Raw genomic sequence first — 20,499 nt, 5'->3', positions numbered from 1 at the left:
TATGAAAATAAAGACAATATAATGACTACAATGAAAGATAAAGATGAGATAATAAAATAAATTAAATCAATAATTAATTTCATGATAATTATGAACTCATGACCACTCCTATTTATGGAAGTAAAATTGTAATAACCTAAACCTAAAACAAAAGTAAATAATAATAAAAATAAGTAAAATAATAAATAAATAAATAAATAGCATATATAGGCTTGACACAACTTCTCTAAACTTTAGTCTAGTAATAAAAAGTATATTTGAGTATTTTATAAAGTGAAACATAAATTTAGAGAAGACATATTAAACAACTAAAAAGAACACTTATTTAACAATTAAGCTAGTAAAATTAATATTATAAATATATTTTCATGCACTTATCCGCAGCTAACAATGCTCTTATAGTTAAACTAACCTAGAGAATGCTTCAAAATCTTAGAACATTATATTATTGAAGTAATAACATGTTTTACATTGGATTGCAAATTTATTCAAATGCAACTATTGCATACATGTTTATATTTCATCAAGATTTTATCACCCTTACGTAGCCAATATTTCCTAAAAAAATTAGAATATTAATCAGAATATTAATTCCCTACTAGATGGGGATGAAGGGATGAGATAGAGTAATATCTATTTAAGAATTAAGGAGAAAACTTGTCAATCAGTCTATAAAGGAGGCTTGAGTTCTCGAAAACAAAAGGTAGGCAACAAAACACTTTAGTTAAACTAATATAGAAAATGCTTAAATACTTTTGGAACATTATAATTGTGAAGTAAAATAATATGTTAATAGTGGATTGCAAAATTATCCAAATTCATTTGTATATACAAATTTGTATTTGATCAAGATGTAATCACCTTCTAGTGGCTAATATTTCTATTAAAATTGAGATATTAATCATAATATCATATTACCTGCCTATTAAAAAAAAATCTTCCCAAGAAGCTTTTTTGTTTGAATTATCTTTTGTCACCTTTTATTACATAATAGTAATCTGTAAATATTATTGAAGGAAGGCAGCGAAACCTTAACATAATGTTATTGTATTTTTATTTTATAAGGTCTTGTTTGGTTTGAGGCTAAGCCCCGAACTCGATTAGTTAGTTTTATATTTTAGTCTTAATTTTTTTGGAGAGTAAACTTAATTAGATATGAAAATAATAAAAATAATATTTGGTTACTGAACTAGCTTAGGAGTTCCTAAACCAGTTCAGTGAGATCTCTAAACTCAAAACAAAGAAGGCCTAACAAAGTGTATATTCTAAAGTTTTATGAAAAAAAAAAAGAAATGACCAGCCATTGCATTTCATTTTATCAATTACTAAATAAAATAAAGAACCGTAAGCTCCTTTCCTTAGTACTTTCATGTCAACCTATGCCAATAAGCATATCCAAGATATGATCTTGGAAAACATCTTCATCCTCATTAAGTATCTAGTATTTCAAATGTACTTGGTATGGAAAAGGAACTCTTTCAGTTATTCACTAAATTCAACTAACATTTCTTTAATTTTCTATTTTCAAAGTGAAGTTTATGAACAATAAAGACAAATATCTTAGCAATCTACACTTGTTACCCAAATTGAAGAAAGGAAGCCTACAATTTCATTGCTAACAAGTTCAAACAAAAATTGGTTGATTGGAAGGCTAACCTACTATCCCATGCTAGTCATCTCATCTTTGATAAAATAGGTTCTAACTTCAATAAAGGAGGCTTAGGAGTTCGAAATTTAAAGGTGGCCAACAAAGCTATTAGAATTAAATTAATTTAGAAAATGCTTAAAATTCCTGGAAAATTATGGTTGTAAAGTAATATCATGTCTTACAGTGGATTACAAAAGTTATGCAAATCTAACTATTGTATATAGGGTTTTATTTTATCAGCTTTTAGTGGTCAATATTACTAGTAAAATTGGGATAATAATCAAAATACTAATGTTACCTGAACATTTTAAAAAAATTATCAAGAAGCATATTTGCATGAATTATCTTTATCACTCTTTTTTACTTAATAGTAATCTAGAAGTATTATTAAAGGAATATAGCCAGACCATGATATAAGGTTCCTGTATTTTTCTTTTATAACAAAGCGTATATTCTGAGATTTATTAGAGAAAAAGAATGATCAGCCATTGCATTTCACGTTATTAGTTATTAAATATAATAAGAAACAGCAAGCTCAGTTCTCTACTACTTTTATGCCAACCTATGCCAATAAGCACATTCAAGATATGATATTCCAAAACATTCTAATCCTCATTAACTATCGAGTATTTGAATGCAGTTGTTCTAAAAAAAAAAGGTAAACTTACAATTCTTCACTCAATGTTAACTTTATGAATAATAAACGTAAGAAAACTTTATATATAACATATTACTTTTTAATAAAATTATAATTTATATTTTATATTTTCATTATTTACAAACTGAGCTCTAGGATTTAGCGAATATATATATATATAACAACTGTGAGAATATTCAATTAAGTAGAGATATTTTATTTTAAAAATGACTAAAATACTCTTACATCTAAAATGACTAAAATGTCCTTAGTATAACTTGGTTGAGGGTATTATCATAATTTTTTAGTATTTAACTTAACCTAGATACTTGTTGAATTTGCATTTATGCCTCAAGAATAGTTGTGTAATTATGAAAATTTAGAAACTCATCTACATAAAAGTGATATGGGTGCGAGAGATCAAATTATGATATATTTTATATAGCCACATGATAACAACTAAGACTATTTGCGCCAAAGAAAAAAACTATAGGTGTATAATAGCAATTTTAAGCTCGATTTCTAAAACAACTATAGTATAAAAAAATGGACGTACTCAGTTGCAACAGCCGAATCTTACTATTATCAAATTGTAAAATCTTTTTAGTGCAAATGCCTCCTACCATACATGTAAGAACCTAATCTTAAAAAAAAAAAAAAAACTTCCTGCATGGCACGACGCCCAAGTGTTGGCTCAGCCAACCTAGCCGGGCTAGCTGGCCCGGTGGGCCCTGCCGCCACCGCCGCGGCCTCCCTCTCCATCGCCTCTCTCCCTTTTATTTCTCTCTTTCGGTCTCTCTCTCACTTCTCTCTCTCTCTCTCTCTCTCTCTCTCTCTCTCTCTTGCGCGCGCTAATACCCGAGCCACCGGCCGCTGGCTGGCCAGCAGCGCCAGGTGCCTTTTCCGCCGGCCTGGGTTCACAACCCCCTCCATCCTCTCCTCCCTTCTCCTCCTCCTCCTCCTCCTCTTCTTCTTCTTCTTCTTCTTCTTCTTCTTCTTCTTCTTCTTCTTCTTCTTCTTCTTCTTCTTCTTCTTCTTTCTTTTTCTTCTTCTTCCTCGGCTTCTTCTCCTTCTCTTTCTACACAATGCTAGGCTCGATCCAGCACTGTAGCAAGCAGTGCTAGGCCGAGCCCAGCACTGATGGCAGTGTCTTAATTAATTAACTAATTACTTATTTATTTTATTTATGTTATTTATTTAGACTTTTCCTTCTTATTTAATGCAAATAGATTATTTAGACATTAATTATTTTAATAACAATATATATTCTACAATATGTTTATTATTAATTATAATTTGTATAATTAATGATTAATTAGGTATAAATATAGGTAATACTTATATTTATTTATTTATATCTCTATTAGATTAATATATAGATTTGTAAATTATAATTATCAAATTTGTAGAATAAGATACATTTTAAGTAATTCTAATAGTTTATTATATATTATTATTTTGTAACAAATAAAATACTATGCTTACGTATTTATTTATTTATTATTTTATAAAGTAATGACTACATAGTACCTAATTAATCAAGATATAATTTAATTATAATTAGGTTTTTATCTATATTTTTATTTTTATTTATAATTAAAAATCTAGCTAGTTATAAAGATAAGTAGAAATTCTAAAGCCTAATAAATCATCATATATTACATAAACGGATTTTAATTAGGTGAACGGCTAACTTTATGTTACTTAAATATTTTCAGATCTTGAATCCCTTATTTAAGGTCCCGTGGACCCTATTAGGACAAGTTGTCGCTTAGTTGCCGAATGTGACGGATACGTGAGTTGTGTCTTCTGATCAGATGTGAGTAGTCTTATCCCCTAGACGTTTTTCTCAAATTAGGTTATATTATATATTATGTACATGCATATATTGGCCTCCAGCATGATTATATGACTTTATCTAGAGATGATTACAGTCGAGCATATTTTATCATGCATTTGATTAGGCTATTTTGGAATATGAGTACATTTGTGATATATAGAGATGATTGGAGATGATTCTACTATTATGATTGTATACCGAGATGATTTCTAGTATAAGTGTGCATGTGATAGACTAGCGAGAGTATGCATATATTAGATACTTTGTTGGAGTCTGCATTACATCATTTTTCTCTTGACTTTTTTACCACCTAAATTCTTGAGTTGCATGATCTGGTTACAGTATGAATATATGCATATGATCTATTATATATAGAAAATCATGAAAGTACTTATGTATGTGATGTGATGGATAGAACGGTATCTGGTCCGGACTGGTACTAGACATACTCTTAGCGTATGGCAGATGTAACACCCACAACCCTAAACACGTGCATGGCATGAGCCCACATAGCACGTACATGGCACTTGACTATTAGGTTAGTTACTAACAATCAAATAAACATATATCAACATCATAAATTTATCCACAACATCTAAACTAAGAATAACACAAGTCTAACTTTCAACAGTACATGGATAACCCTACTTGGGCCCCCACACAGGCCACAACACATCATCAAAAGCTTTTCACCACAACATACACACAACGGTGGTATATACATAATTATACAAGTACAAGATCACCTGCTAGAGTATAAGACAAGGATAAAGACATAATTTGGAGGATATCTACTAATACATCAAATAAGATATCTCATCTAGCGCATAACACTAACCACACACTACTCTTTACTGACTGTCAAGATCTCTAAGGGAGTATCCTGCTCTACTCATTCACCTGGATTTTTGAAAAGGAGAAAACAAAAATAGTCATGAGCTAAAGGCTCAATGAATAGATCTTACCCTGAATCAGTAAAGACAAACAAAGAGTAAATTATGTACTGGATAATATGAAATAGAAAGAGCATCATGTTATGAATGAGAGTATGAATATAACCTCAATAATATATAATTGAAATATAGATAACATGTCATAACTGATAAAAGTATATAATCTTCGACAATAAGTAAACAAAACTCCATGTCATAATATCATCATAACTTTCTCTCAAATATGACACATGATGCATGCCGTCTATGACTATGCTATGATATCAAATGCAACCATATATGATATAAATTAACCATTTGATAATCAGGTATTCAGATGAGAATAAAATCATATGCAGTTCTCAATATCTTCGTCATTAATATCATCTCTATATATCATCATCATACTAGACCACTGTGCACAATCAATACTTAGTATCCGGTCTTAACATCATGCCAGGAGGCTCAAAGCATACTCTGTCATCCGCAAGGAGTATCTCAAGTATAATCATACCCTACCATCCGCTAAGGGTATCAACAACCATCTAGACCGAACACCCTTCTAGCTGATAGAAACATCGTGAGGATAACTCGCCACATTTGCCCTGACGAACGGTATATGTCCGAATGTCTACTGCGCATATAGACTAACGACCTTGGACGTAAGGCCAACAGGATCACGACTATATTGAGCGATGAATCATCCACCAAGTGTGTCCTAACCCTCGCGCCCACTCGGGTATCCTCACGCTTTCTATCAACTATCCTATCAATCACATTTCATACTTTCCTTCTAAATGACAGATTATATGCATATATCCAGTATAATAACAAGTCAATGCATAACAAGAATTTAGGTGGAATAGGAATTAAGAGAAAAATAATACAATAAAGTTTTTGATCATGTAGTCAACACATGCATACCCATGCTAATCTATTACATGCATACTTGTGCTACAGATCAACTGGACATAACATTATAGAAGTATAATCATCTCTCATCATCTCTATTTATCATCATCATACTCATATCCAAGATCAGCCAAATTAGATACATGATAAAAATATGGTCGACTATAATCATCTTTAGATAAAGTCATATAATCATGCTGGAGGCCAAAACATGCATATACATAATATATAATATAACCTAATTTGAGAAAGGCATCTAAGGGATAAGACTAATCACCACCACTACAAATACCAAACAACCACTTGTTCACGTTGTTACGACAACGATCAAGCCTCGATAGCTAAGTCTACGGGGTCTTGAACAGAGGGGTCGGGATCTAAAATTATTTATAACAAATAATGTCAGTCTTTCTATTCATTAAAATTAACCCGGCAAAAAGATAATTTCTTGTTGTAATCATATACTCTTCATTTCTATATTTATTTTGTTATTTATTAACCATAATTATTTTATTTAATAGTGTATTTAAAATATAATTATCTGTTTATTATTCTCTTTAATAATTAAAAAAATAAGAATTAAGTTACTGCAAATAATTACGCAAGAATATATGTACATAACCCTTATAATTACTATTACCTACCTAGGATTAACATAGTATTTTATGTTGCAGGTATTTTGCTAAACATGATATAATTAGATTTATTTACTAACTATGATATAATTATATTTAATTTATATAAATTAAATATATTAAATTAACTAAACTAATTGAATAATTAATAGCATAAACAAATATAATTAGTAATCAATAATATGCATATATATATATAAAGATATATAAAGATATACACAGCGCTGGGCTCAGCCCAGCACCTTAACATAGCAGGCGTTGGGCCGAGCCCAGCACCATGCTCAGCAGGGTGCTGGGCCGAGCCCAGCACCTCTTGTAGGGTGCAATTCGAGAGAAAGAAAGAAGGAAAGACGAGGAGAAGAAGAAGAAGAAGAAGAAGAAGAAGAAGAAGAAGAAGAAGAAGAAGAAGAAGAAGAAGAAAAGGAAGGAGAAAGAAAGGAAAGGGAGTTGGCCCGCAGGGGAGGGGTATGGCCGCTGATGGCCACTTAGCGGCCAGCCTCTCATCGACGGCTCAAACCTCCAGCGTCCTGAGAGAAAACTAATAAAGAGAAAGAGCAAAAGAGAGAGAGAGGCTCACCGAAGGACAGAAGGGCCAACGGTAGCTCTTTTCAGTAGCCGGTGACTACTGGTGCACTAGATGGAGAGAGAGAGAGAGAGCTAGAGAGAGAAAGAGGTCAGGAGAATGCGAGGGAGAGAGAGAAAAAGAATATTAGAGAGAGAGAGAGAGCTGCTCATGCGACGGCGGCAGAGTGGTTGGTGGGCCGGGTCCCACCTCCACGTGTCGCTATGGCGTGTAGTAGCGTGGCTCGGTGGAGGTGCGTGGCACCCCCACCATTGCCACGGCATGCTGTGCATGCTGGGCATGAGGCCGACCATAGCATGGCCGGTCGCGTCGTGCCTAGTAGTTTTTTTTTACCCTACTTGTGTTATTACAGTAGAGTATGGTGATGGCTGATGTTTGTACTCTTAGCGTATGACAGGGTACAACTATCATTGATATATCCTTAGCGTATGGCAGGGTATGATTACTTTCTTCTTAGATACCCTTAGCGTATGGCAGGGTATGATTTATCTACAGAGATACTCTTAGCGTATGACAAGGTATGCTCTAAGCTTGTGGTATGATGAGTATCAAGTTTAAGGCTGGGTACCATAGTCCAGCATTGTGGATAATATTCAAAGTTGAGATGGATGATTGTGATAGTGAGAGATATGTAGATTATGTCTGACTTTGACATATATGATTATCTAGTGGTTGGCATGCATCATGCATCATGCATCATCATTGATGTGACTAGTATCATTGGATCGTGAATGTTATACATCATATATTGTTATATTCGGTGATATTATATTATAATTTCATCATGAGATATATTTTTTGTTGAGGATATAATATGCTCATTCATGAGAATTGATTTTATTTATATATATGTCATTGATGATACATATATACATGCTCATACATGGCATCATGCTGCTTTAGGATTCATATTATTCAGTACCTGATTTACTCTCTATTTGGCATCACTGATTCGGGGTAAGGTCTATCCACTGAGCCTTTAGCTCATGACTCTCTTTGTTTCTTCCTTTCCAAAAACTCAAATGAACGAGTAGAGTAGGATACTCCCTTGGAGGTCTTGCTAGTAGGTTAAGAGTAGAGTGTGGTTAGTGTTTTATGCTAGATGAGTTATCTTATCGGTTGTATGAGTGGACATCCCCTAAAGTGTGTCTTTATCCTTGTTTTATATTATAGCATGTGATCTTGTACTTGAATAATTATATATATGCCACCGTTGTGTATATGTAGTTGTGAAAAGCTCTTAATAATTTGTTGTGACCTGTGTGGGGCCCAAGTAAGGTTATCCGTATACGGTTGATAGTTAGACTTGTGTTATTCTTAGTTTAGATGTTGTGGATAAATTTATGATGTTGATACAAGTTTATTTGATTATTAGTAACTAACTAAATAGTCAGGTGCCACGCACGTGCCATGTGGGTTCATGCCATGCACGTGTTTAGAGTTGTGGGTGTTACAATACATGCGAAGATGATATTATAATTTTGACTATTTTTATATGAAAAAAATTTGACTATTGAAATATAACCTAATAGTATATATAGCATTTTGCTGTTATTTCATAGGAGGGGAGGCATTTTTTAAAGTCATCTTTTTCATTCAAAAATCATAAAGCAAACAGCTTTTTGTTCTCAAAATATGTTAAAAAGACATTAAAATGTCATTTTACTAACACATTAGGTATATGTGCAATACTAACCAAAATTGGGTAGGGGTGTGTAAAAAGGAAACTAAAATAGCAGTAGAGATGATCATTAGGTCTAATTCGGCCAAACTCGGCCCAAACCTACCCAATTTTAATCGGGCTAAGCTCGGCTCGACCTAGGCCCGGCCCGACCTAAACTCGAGATGATAGTGGGCAACATAGGCTAAACCTTTGCTTACCCAGCCCCGCCCAAAAACTTGACCCACTACTCACATCTATGGTCTGAATCATATTGCATTCGTATTTCTATAATTATTTTAGTCTCACATTAGATATTTAGAAAACTATATATCAATATATAAGTATGTTCTAATAAAAGATAACTAAAATATCTTCATATAAACCCATTAAACTTGCCAATAAAATTAAAAAAAATTTATACTTAACTCATTATGTTAGACCCATTATACTCAACCCAAGCTCAATATCTAATGGGCTAATGGGCGATAACAAGCTAGAATATTCTAGCTCGGCCCGAATCCGATCTGGCCAGAGTAATTGGTGGGTTGAGCTATGAATAAATATTTAAACTCAGTTGGCCCGAAAAGCTCGGCCCACCCAATGATCACCTCTAGATAGTAGGAAATCTTTTGCAATAAATTCAATATGTAGTTGATTAATTGCAAATTAGGCCATCTGAAATAGGCCTGTTTTGCAAGGCCTTCTGAGTAGGTACTTGATGAAAATATTCAAAAGTTCTTAGAAAAATGATAATGCTTACTAGATTTTTCAAAGATAACTTTATATCCATTCTTGAATGTAAAGTATATATCTATATAACTTTACTTATATTTTATTATTTTATTATAATATATTAATAAAAATGTCATGATTATCCCGAATAAGTTTATTGAATTTATGTTCAATTATTAAAGTATAAATAAGTATAGTCAGTAAGGCTACTTTAACATGAAAAAAAACTATAATACCCTCGTAATAGATAGTGTGAAGTTAATTAGGAGAAGATAAATAGTTATAACTTGCAATACAAGGATGATTATTTTTGCTAGTCACGTATAGATCACAAGCACTTTAACTATAGAGGAAGGTATTTGGATTATCTTTTACTAATATTAATTGGAATAGAGATTTTGCACATTGGTAGGGAAAAAAAAAGGGAAGTGGAGAAGAGTCAAGTATAGAGGAGAAAATATTCTAATCATTTTATTTAAAACATGTCATAAAATTTTATGCGTAATGATCATGTACTTACTTTATACAAAATTGATCAAACATATAAATGAGCATATGAATGTAAAATATATTTAAAAAAAATCTAATTCGTGAATAAATACCCTGCCCGAACCAAACGCCACCAAGTATATTCGTCAAATCAATAGAAATATTCTCAGAATGTTCTTTATGAGCTATAATATAATCAAAGAAGGTTATTATTTGCAAATACCTCCAAAGAACAAGAAGTTAATTAGTGAATTTGAGAAGGGGAAGAGGGTTCTTCATAGTTAATTGTAAACGCAAAAATATGACCCCAGTGAAGAAAGCTCTTTAGGTTATATTTGGACTACTTAAAATAGGAGAGATCAAATAGAATTTGATGTAAAAATAATCTTTCCTGCAGAAGGAAAGAATTTCCTTCTCCGAAAGAACCTATGGAAACATAGGGAGCAAATAAAAAGGATAATATACACCAAGTGAGGTGAATGAACATTTAAAACAACGAAGGGGCAGAAAAACCAGCAGTCCGACTCATCCATTCCTACCAGCAATTCCTCTATCAATTTTCATTCTTTTTGACACTTTTGAGTCCTCATTCTGCTCCACAATTGATCCATCATGCAGATACAAGCAGCTAGCTCCCCGCCTACACCCTTTCCGACTGTTGAAGTAAGCACAAGGCTTTGGAATTTTGGGCTTAGAATCTCTTTGCAGCCTAGGACCATTCCTGATTGCGTCAACATCCTTCATACCTACTGAATTGCTTGGATAAGTTCCAAACTGCATTGGATTGAGATCTAAAATTTCCTGCTTTTCCCCGCCATGTTGCTGGATCAGGCTCTTATAGTAGTTTATATCTTTCACCGGAGGAACACTTGGAGGAGCGCTGGTGGGCATCTGAGAAACAGGTGTAGGATGCCGATTCCCAACCAGCGGTGGGTGCACCATTAGTGGGGGCGGCACCATATTGGTTATTGGATATAACTGCGAGGTTGGTGGTGCAGCGAAGGGGGTAGAAGAACCAATGCTGATACGTGGAGGTGGTGGAGCTGGAAAGGGAGGTATAGCTGGTAGGGTTTGTCTAGAGCCTCCATACTCCGTAAGCAGCTTTTCTACCAGAGCGGGGTCACTGAGAATTTTGATGAGCAGATCTCTGTCAATCAAGCTACCTTCCTCGTTGGTCCTCATTATTGCAGTAAACGCAGCAGAGGCAGCAGCCAAAACATCAGGTTCGGCACAAACTCGAGTACCGACAGTTGGTATTTCACTGCAAGGAAGTGCTGCTTTCCGTTGCAACTGCTCTGTAATCAACCTTAGGTCAGGCAACCTAGGTGGTGTTGCCTTCTCAAGCAAGCTGTGAGACCCTGGTTGAATATGGTCTGGCACATCAGTGGATTCTGAGCTCTCCATCGGTTCTGATGTATCTTCATCTTCAATAGCAACTATCGGAACTATAGGAGTCTCGGAGTCATCATAGGAGGAAAATTCTACCTCGGAAGAAACGCAAGGGCTAGAAGGGCATAAGTTTTGTTAAGAGCAAGAAAAATCAAAGATTAGAATGAAAGGGATAATAATTGCAAGGAAGCGAGGAACTTTACTTTGGAGGAATGGTAGATTGGCGTGGATAAATTGCTTCAAGCACTCCTAATTCTCTCTGATTCTCTATGGCCACTTCTTCACTTTCTTCTCCAGCAACCACTAACCACTCTGGATTCAAGACAATCTGCAATTCAGCAAGGATAACAATCAACAGATGTTGAATAGAGAAAATGAGCCTCAGGCTTTCTCTAGGTTCGTAAATATGAGGTGGGGGAAAAAACTTACCCTAGGAGGGCATTTCCATTTGGTAATAGGGATCTGTGAAATATCTATCTTGAACTGGTAAATGGGATGAGGTGCTTCAAAACCAGGAGGAAGAGAATCATCCGAGCCCGTGACATTTGAATGCAATAGCCATGAAGCCTTTGCTTGAAGATGGTCTTGGGTCCCCAGCCCTGATTGCAAAGGAGCATCTTCAGGTAAAAAAAGCCGTACCTATTGAAAGAGAATGCAAACTTTCAGGTGATTAGTAAGAGTATAGAAGGAAAGTCACAAGATGAATAGAGCAGCATGAAAAGAGTAGGAGATTCCACTAACTTACACAGAATTATAGAAGAACCAATAATCATGCAAAATAAGCTAATTTGACTCTACTTGGGTGTAAGCAGCAAAAAAATAGAAAAAAAAGATATGATCACATAAGGATGATATTGTTCTACTATGCATATTTAAAGCCTACTAACTCAAGAACATAAAGAACTTCCACAGGATCCAAATCATGAATATTACATCATGCAGTTAACTAGTCATTAATTAAATTAAGCAGGTCTATTACATAATAACACTGCATACTCTCCTATAATCAATTATCAAAAACATCTTACGAAGATGTTAGTCTTAAACTACAAGTGAGAAAGTAACTCTTTCTAAGACTAACAAATGCACTATCTAATGCTTAGAGCACAGGCCTAAGAAGTCAAAGCATAAGAATATCTATGTAGAGAACTAGTTGCACCAGACAAATTTCAGACCATTGAATATCTAGCCATGGAATTGAAAAGGGAAAGGACAGTATGATAAGAGCTTGGAAGCCATGATTAGAAAACATTCACTAATGGATAAAAGATTGATGAATGTCTTACAAGTCAACCATATCAATTAGAACTTAGGGGAAGCAAACATATACAATACCCAACAAGATAAATGAGGTAATGGTTTACCAGGAACATATTATGGAAACAATAGAGGTGATGATCATGAAAGCATAATCTACTACCTACAGAAGATAAGATGGCAACGACAGTTAACCTGAGACCAGAAAAAACTCAAAAACAGAAAATCTTCGTTCTCCAAGGAAAGAGAGAGAGAGTTCATTAAAAGAACCACACAGCCTTAATGTAAACATGCCTAATACAATTAGCTGCAGTTTCCATGGTTGTGCTTGGCATTTGTCTTAAAAAGTTAATATGCATTTGATAATTACGGTCTCTCAAGTAGCATATACAGTTATCAAGAGTTATTAAATAATACACACGTCAAACTGGAGAAATGTAACAACAGTTGACTAGCTTGCACTTTAGGATGCCAATTACCCTAACTGATTGGAGATTCTGCTTCATGGAGATCTACATAATGTGAATACTTCATATAACAGTCAGAATCATTTTGAGATCTTCAAGCACATTTTAATGATTCAATTTGCCTTCTATCAATCTAATCAATGAAAAGATTAGACAATGGCACCAACAAGCTTCAACCTCTGCCATCAAGATGCACATTAAGACTGCTTGAATTCTGACCACTGTAAAAAAGGTCATGGTAGCCACTATCATTTTTTAATCTTTGTTGGCTTGTGAGGATTAAATGCACCTCTTTCACTTCCATTATATCTCACATCACATATTCGACATCACTTCCATTATATCTCACATCACATATTCAACATGTGAGATTTTTGGAGACAAGCGGAGATTGTTCCAGCACATGTCCAGCACAGACTCAATCACTTCCATTATAATAGGAGGAGAAGGAAGATGATGGAAAACATTGAAGGGGATCTCCGCTCCACGCCACTGCTCCACGGGCCGGAGATTTTTGCTCGCCACCCACCGTAGAGAAAGGAAAGGACAGAGATTGAGAGGGAGGCGTCGAAAGAGGAGCAAACTTAGGGCATAGTGAGTTTTCTTTTCTTTTAACTAATGCATGACCCGTATGTATATGCAGTCCGTATATACAACCTATATGAGGTTAACCACCTATGAGGACTGCATAATGCATATGTGAGGTGGTTCACCAATTGCCAATGCCCATGCAACTGTTCTATAGAACTATGACATTTTGACAACTCTATTGAAGTATATTTGCAAACAGCCATCTTCAGATAATTTACAAGGAATATTTCTAGTGAATTCTATCTCTTTCACTAAACATCCATTTATTTCTCTCATTTTCCCACCTATGCAAAAGAATTGCCCAATAGACATTTTTCTCACAAGGTATTAGAATATTCCATATGAATGCATAGAAGGTTCTTTGGCTATAAATATATAAATGAGGTCTTTGGCAATAAGTCTAAAGTGTAGTTGGTTATATGTGAAAACCCTAAATATATACATAGAAGAAGCAAGAACACAGAAGAATAGAACTTCTAAAGACCTACTTAAGTTCATCCTAGGAAAGTACAACAAATATACATGTCAGTTTCAAGGAAGCTAATTTAAGAAAGGCAAAAAATTAGCTATGCAAACAGATAACCAAACTATATATAACTAAATTCATGCTTAACCTGTTATTCCTACCTAATAATGGACAACTCAGTCATGTACTAAACTACTAATCATTTGGCATGTCAATTAGAACCTAGAACATGACACACTGTGCCCACATATGCAAACGCATGCACCACCATTTAGAATACCATACGCCACTAGTCTCAACTGTGAGGTGAATATAACTTGTGGATAATTTTCCTCAATTCATCTATGTTAATGCAAAGTTCTCTGACAATTCATTCTAATATATCTTCAACTACTACTCTCTCATCTCAGTCTCCCCTCCCTCTCAAAGGCACCTTCTATTTTAGTAGGATCACCTTTTCACACTAGTTCCTTAATATGTCCAGTTGTTTGATTTTGAAAAGTCAAAACTATCTCAATCTATTTGTGCTACCACAATTCATGCAGCTACATGCCCTCATTATTCTATCGTTAATCTCAACATCCTCATTCATTCCTATCTTTTTGATGACATTTGCTAAACTTGTTGCATCATCGTCCTACATTCAAATTCAAAAAGCACAATTAGTCTCCAAAACCTGTTAAGCCATAGGCAGGAAAGGGGAAAAGACAAGAATTCTTTTAGTTACTTTCTAATCACTTGATTTAGTAGCCTCGGATTTCATATACTAAGACATAGACCTATGTATCCTAGAACCATAAGATTCTAGTAAAAAGACAAAGTTTAAAAGCTTTAACTAAATTGTGTCGTTCATTCACCTATAGACAATAAAAAAAAAAAAAACTGAAGACTGAATGAACCTTTCGTACAACCTAATTGACATAGTAAATTCACTTGTCTGTCGGTAAATATTCATGCATTAGTCATAACTCTTAATTTGTAACCCTATTGTAAATCATTCATACAGATTCCTTAGGGACATATGCGCATGTGAACCATTAAAAAATATATGAGTAAATAGAAGACTTCTCTTACACTAACCAGAAGCACTCACTTTTTGCTCAAATTTTTGTGCACTTCCCCATTTAACATCTTAAGTAAAACAGATAGATCTTGTATTCGACATACCAGCATGAAAGAGAATTGGTTTATAGATAATTACAATAGAACTTATACTTTGGCTCATGAGATAGGTTACACCAGATGTTAGCCAACTCTGTGTATCTCATTTGTTCTTGTAATTAAGGTACTTTGTCCAAATACCCAACATCCTTTAGTGTCTGTTGCTCTCACACTTATAAGGTAAAATTGTCCTTTCCTTAAATCTTTTAAACACACTTTCATGCAACATTTTTTTTTCTTCAAAATTTTTTTGTCCTTTTCTTTGTAGGGTAATTCAATTTGCTTTTCAATTTGTAAAACCAAAGAATGAATCAAGATTTTTCATAAATGCACATGTCAAGGTAGCTTTCCCTCTTATCTTCTAATTATTAACACAATACCTTCTATCTCTAAACCTCAGATACAAGTACCATCATGACAGTATTTCCAAGATTCATATGCTTTAAAGAATGGATTGTCATTTCGATAGATAGGATTGGAATGGGAAGTATATCCTTTCTAATGAATTACTGGCACCAATATGGGAGCAAGTATCCTGATACTCTCTTTTGCCCACTCAGGTCTTCATGCTCACTTTGAGTTGATGATGTTTCAAACTAGCACAATTTATTTGGAACAAGAACAAGCATATCTGAACTGACCATGCCAACAGCCACACATCATGTTGATAGATCATTAGTACTTCCCATGTCATTCGCATGACAATCCTTGCTTTAAAGCATTATTACTTCAATTAATCTGATTTTTCTAATATATCCAAGTTGTGTCCTCGCCTTTCCTATTTTTACATTAAGAACACAATCAAAGATTTCCTTAGATAAAATGTTAAGATGACTACTCCACCTTTTCTTATGCCTTTTTCTTTTACTAAACCTTCTGAGGTTGTTTTATATTACCTAATAACATTATTTTCTTCACTAGATTTAATAATTATATATGTAGTTTAGTTACATCGCCGATACTTAACCTGGTAGAGATTATGATATGCCAGTACGCCACCAAATTAGCTTCACTATCTTTGATGTTTTCTTCCCAAATATTTCATAGCTTCCGTAGCTTCACTTCTATACTTTGCCAATTTTTATAGCATTCTCATTCTTCCTTTATATCAATTGGCCTTTAGAGCTTAGGCCTCATTGATCCACCAATCATAGAAACTATTATTCTATTTGCAGATATATGAGAAACCTCTTTTATTAGCCATTTTCTCTACTTAATCATCATGTATATAAGTATATTACTATCACCTAAACTCCATCATCTAATTTTAGGACAACTCTGTACAAATATTTTCTTTTCCATATTCTTAAAAATCTTTAACTCTAGTAACCTAAGTTGTGTAATTAAGTTCTCCCAATAACTTTTACATCTTTCATGTGAAGTCATCTATTTTCTGGCAACGAAAAGTCTAGCTGATTATGATTTAATCCACCCTTAAAAGTAATTAAATGTTTACCTCATTTCCTAAAGTACATGTTCATACTTTGTAAATTATATCATCAGACCTATTAACCAAATCCATTCTTTTATACATTTCTATAAGCTCTAAGCATTATTCAATATCTCCCACTTATTTTCTCATATATGATCATCCAAATCTGCTCTTGTAGAGTCTTCTGCTGCCTTCTTTTCAAGATTTTAATTTTTACCATTTATCTGTTACATATACTCTACTCCCACCCCCTCAAACTTCACTAAGCTCATCCAGCAACAAATCCGGTGAGCTCTTTCGACTATTCCATACTCTGGTGAATTCTAATGACCGTTTCTTTTTTTCTTATTTCTCTTCTCTCAATCTCACTCATTCTTTAACTTCTATTTTCTTACTACTACAGAACAATAATGCAAAAAAATATCTCTCTTCACTATTGTTTTGTAGTAGTAATTTACAAGTATAAAACTCTGTCAAATTCAAGTCAAAATTTATCATTATTTTGAGTGAGTTTTTCCTTTAGTTTTTAAGCTTCATATGTGACTAATTATAACTTTCTTATTTATTTGTTATTTTTTCTAAGTTTTTAGAAAGTTTTCTGCATTTTGAAATAATATTCAGAATTCACATAAGTAAAAATAGTATGATCCGATACAGGTGGCTAATACAACCGATATAGAACATACTAGCCTATTGTTATCATGTTTCTTAACTCACAACATTAGCTAAAAGCCTAGAATATGTAATGAAGATGTTTGGCATCTATTAGACATTAGAATGGACTTCTATATGAGTTTGGTAAGGACATGCTCACATACGTGGACTTTCTCCTCCAACTAATTCTTTGTTGGTGTTGCTAGTTTATTGTTAGCAATTAACAAAATCTTATGAGTCTACTTGCACCTATTTCTGGTTCATCAATGATTAATTTTCAAACTAATACAAGCACGCCTACTAGTCCTAAATGCTTGTTTCTTGTGTATACACAAACATTTGCAAATGAGTATACATATACATTCATGCATACGAGCCTATGCATATACGATTAGTGCAACAATGTAATGGTTGAACTATTTACCTTTCTATATATCCTGTTTAGTGGAATTAACAATTTTGAAATTTTGAAGGCAATATATTGTTTATGATATATTTACTCTAAACTGAAGGTCAGCTTTGTTATGATATAGTATACTTACAAGGTGAGGAAATTAAAGATCATATATCATTTGGCATATCATGCTATCATCAAGTGAAATAAGAATAGTACCAAGTGGTAATACACATATAGCAAATATGTTTACATCAGGCTTTTCTGATTTAGCTACAGAAATTGAGAAACTTCTATCCAAAATTTATTAAACCTTTCTCTGTGGGCTTTCCTGTTTTGACTACATTCCATTTTCCCCTTCTTTTCAATGAACAATACCTTAGTACTGTAATAACAAGGGAAGAAGGAACCTGAAACAAATCTCTCAGAATGTGTAGAAACAGTGAAATACCAAATGAGAAAAGTCAAAACTGGAGGTGTCGCGTGATATTCACAAACAAGGAATAGGTTAACTTAAGCAAGAAAAGGAACATCTCAAGGTTCTAGAAGTAGTTGGGCAAATCCAGTGTTTAACCGCTAATATATATCGCAAAAACAATCTACTGGAGCTTGAAATATGCATATAAACTTATAAAGATATATCAATAGATAATTTTTGCACTTCAACATAAGACTGGAACCTGAAGATTTAGTTACAGCAATAATTTCCCATACATTAGAAAATAGAAATTTAAACTTAGTTGTCCAATGGGAAGTTCAGCACATATCTTTTCAATCATGCAAGGGAAAACCGTCATCAATTGAACGTCATTTTGTTTAACTTGCACAGATTCTGAGGCATTTTTTCAACTTAAAAAGGTCTTGGAACTTTATTTTGTGAAGTAATATCATGTCTCATCGTGGATTGCAAAGTTATCCAAATCCAATTGTTATATATTTGTATTTCATCAAGATTCTATTTAGCCCTTAGTGGCTAGTATTTCTAGTAAAATTACGATATTAATCATAATACTCATTTTACCTGCACATTGAAAAGAAATCTTCTCAAGAAACATCTTTGTGTGAATTATCTTTATCACTCTTTTTCTTTTATCAGTAATCTAGAAGTATTATTGAAGGATGGCAGCCAAACCTCAAAATAAGAACTTTTAATTTTTCTTTTATAACAAAGAGGACATTTTCAAGTTTAATGGAGTAAAGGAAAGATCAGCCATTGCATTTCATTTTATCAATTATTAAACAAAATAAGGAACAGATCAGTTCCTTGATACTTTCATATCAACCTATGTCAATAAGCATACTCAATGTATGATCTTCCAAAACATTATCATCCTTATTGAGGATCAGAGTATCCAAAAAGCTCTTGTTCTAAAAAAACAAAAGGTACTCTTTCAATTCTTCACTAAATTCAACCAACTTTTCTTCAATCATGTAAGGTTTACAACCACGATATTTAATTCCAAATAATTGAGTATACTGTCGATCCAACTGATGCAATAGCCATCTATATTTCTTTCCCCAAAATATTGCTAGGAACAATCTGGAACTCCAACCTCCGTTTCATAAATTACATCTGTTAACGAAATCGTAATATTTACTGCATGAGAAACAAGAATTAGAAGATTTGAGTGGAAGTGAATGGGCCACCAGTTCTCAGGAAACTCCATTTCAAGTTTTTGAATCCGAGACAATTTTCTTAGCTACAATTTACATCGGCTCAAAACTACTCGGGCACCAGACCAACCAAAAAAATAGCAAGAAAGAAACATCTTATCCCTTGAGAAATCCTACAGGACTAGCGATTTGAAGAAGTATAGAGATCGAGGCACCACAATCGAGAACCAGATGGATCAGAAAGAAGTATACAGTTTTGGGATCCATGAAACTGGCATAAGATGATGATGATGATGATGATAATGATGATACGGATCTACATCTAAAATCAAATAAAAGTTAAGCAGAAGTGCGTGCGAATTGCATGAACCGGAAATCCGTTTATACCTGACACAACTTCATATTGGGGGCCCAAGAAACCCTCCTCGATTGCTTCGCTCCCGACATCCCTATCATCCGATGGTATGAAATAAATAGCGTAGCGTTGATAAGATACGCAAACGATCGATCGATCTATAGGGCAAGCTAATCTAACGCCCTAAAACCACGAAGAGAGAGAGAGGAGAGATCGATGAGAGAGTTTTCAAGAGTCTAGGTCTCGAAAGGCTGCGGGAAGAAGGGGAGAGAGAAGAGAGAAGAGAGGAGAGAAGAGAGAAGAGAGATGGAAACCCTATGGCACGCCTCGTCTGGATTTCCCCGCTGGCACAGGGATTTTGCTTTTCTGATTATTGATTTATATGTCTTTTGGTTTCGGTTTGTATATATAGAAGATAAGGTCGTGGTGACGGGTTGGAAGGCCGGGTTTTTCAAGTGGGTTTCGGTTTCGGTTCCGTTTTCGGTTTGTATAATGATCGATCTAACCGGACTATTAGAGCATGGGCTCGGAATCTTCAAATTTGGAGCTCCGTCCATCCAAATTTGGAGTCCGGTAGAGTACCAATCGGGCTCCATCCAAATTTGGAGCTAGCTACAGTGGGGCTCCATCCAAATCGGGCTCCATATA

At 34.1% G+C, this 20,499-nt stretch overlaps 1 protein-coding gene across 1 annotated transcript; it reads right to left on the bottom strand.

The window, feature by feature from the left end:
- Positions 1-10,373: 10,373 nt before the first annotated feature.
- LOC140788931 (zinc finger CCCH domain-containing protein 30) lies at positions 10,374-20,231 on the bottom strand. Its single transcript, XM_073138474.1, has 4 exons — positions 19,884-20,231; positions 11,890-12,099; positions 11,664-11,788; positions 10,374-11,575 (listed from the first exon to the last, which is right to left on the bottom strand). The coding sequence occupies exons 1-4, from the start codon at positions 19,950-19,952 to the stop codon at positions 10,597-10,599; spliced, it is 1,383 nt and encodes a 460-aa protein (XP_072994575.1). The 5' UTR covers positions 19,953-20,231; the 3' UTR covers positions 10,374-10,596.
- Positions 20,232-20,499: the final 268 nt, after the last annotated feature.

This window comes from Typha latifolia, chromosome 5 (genome assembly GCF_019914945.1).
Source record: "Typha latifolia isolate L0001 chromosome 5, TyphaL0001v2, whole genome shotgun sequence".
Taxonomy (NCBI): Eukaryota; Viridiplantae; Streptophyta; class Magnoliopsida; order Poales; family Typhaceae; genus Typha; species Typha latifolia.
The sequence above is the reverse complement of the archived record's forward strand: the minus strand, read 5'-3'. Positions and strand labels throughout refer to the sequence as shown.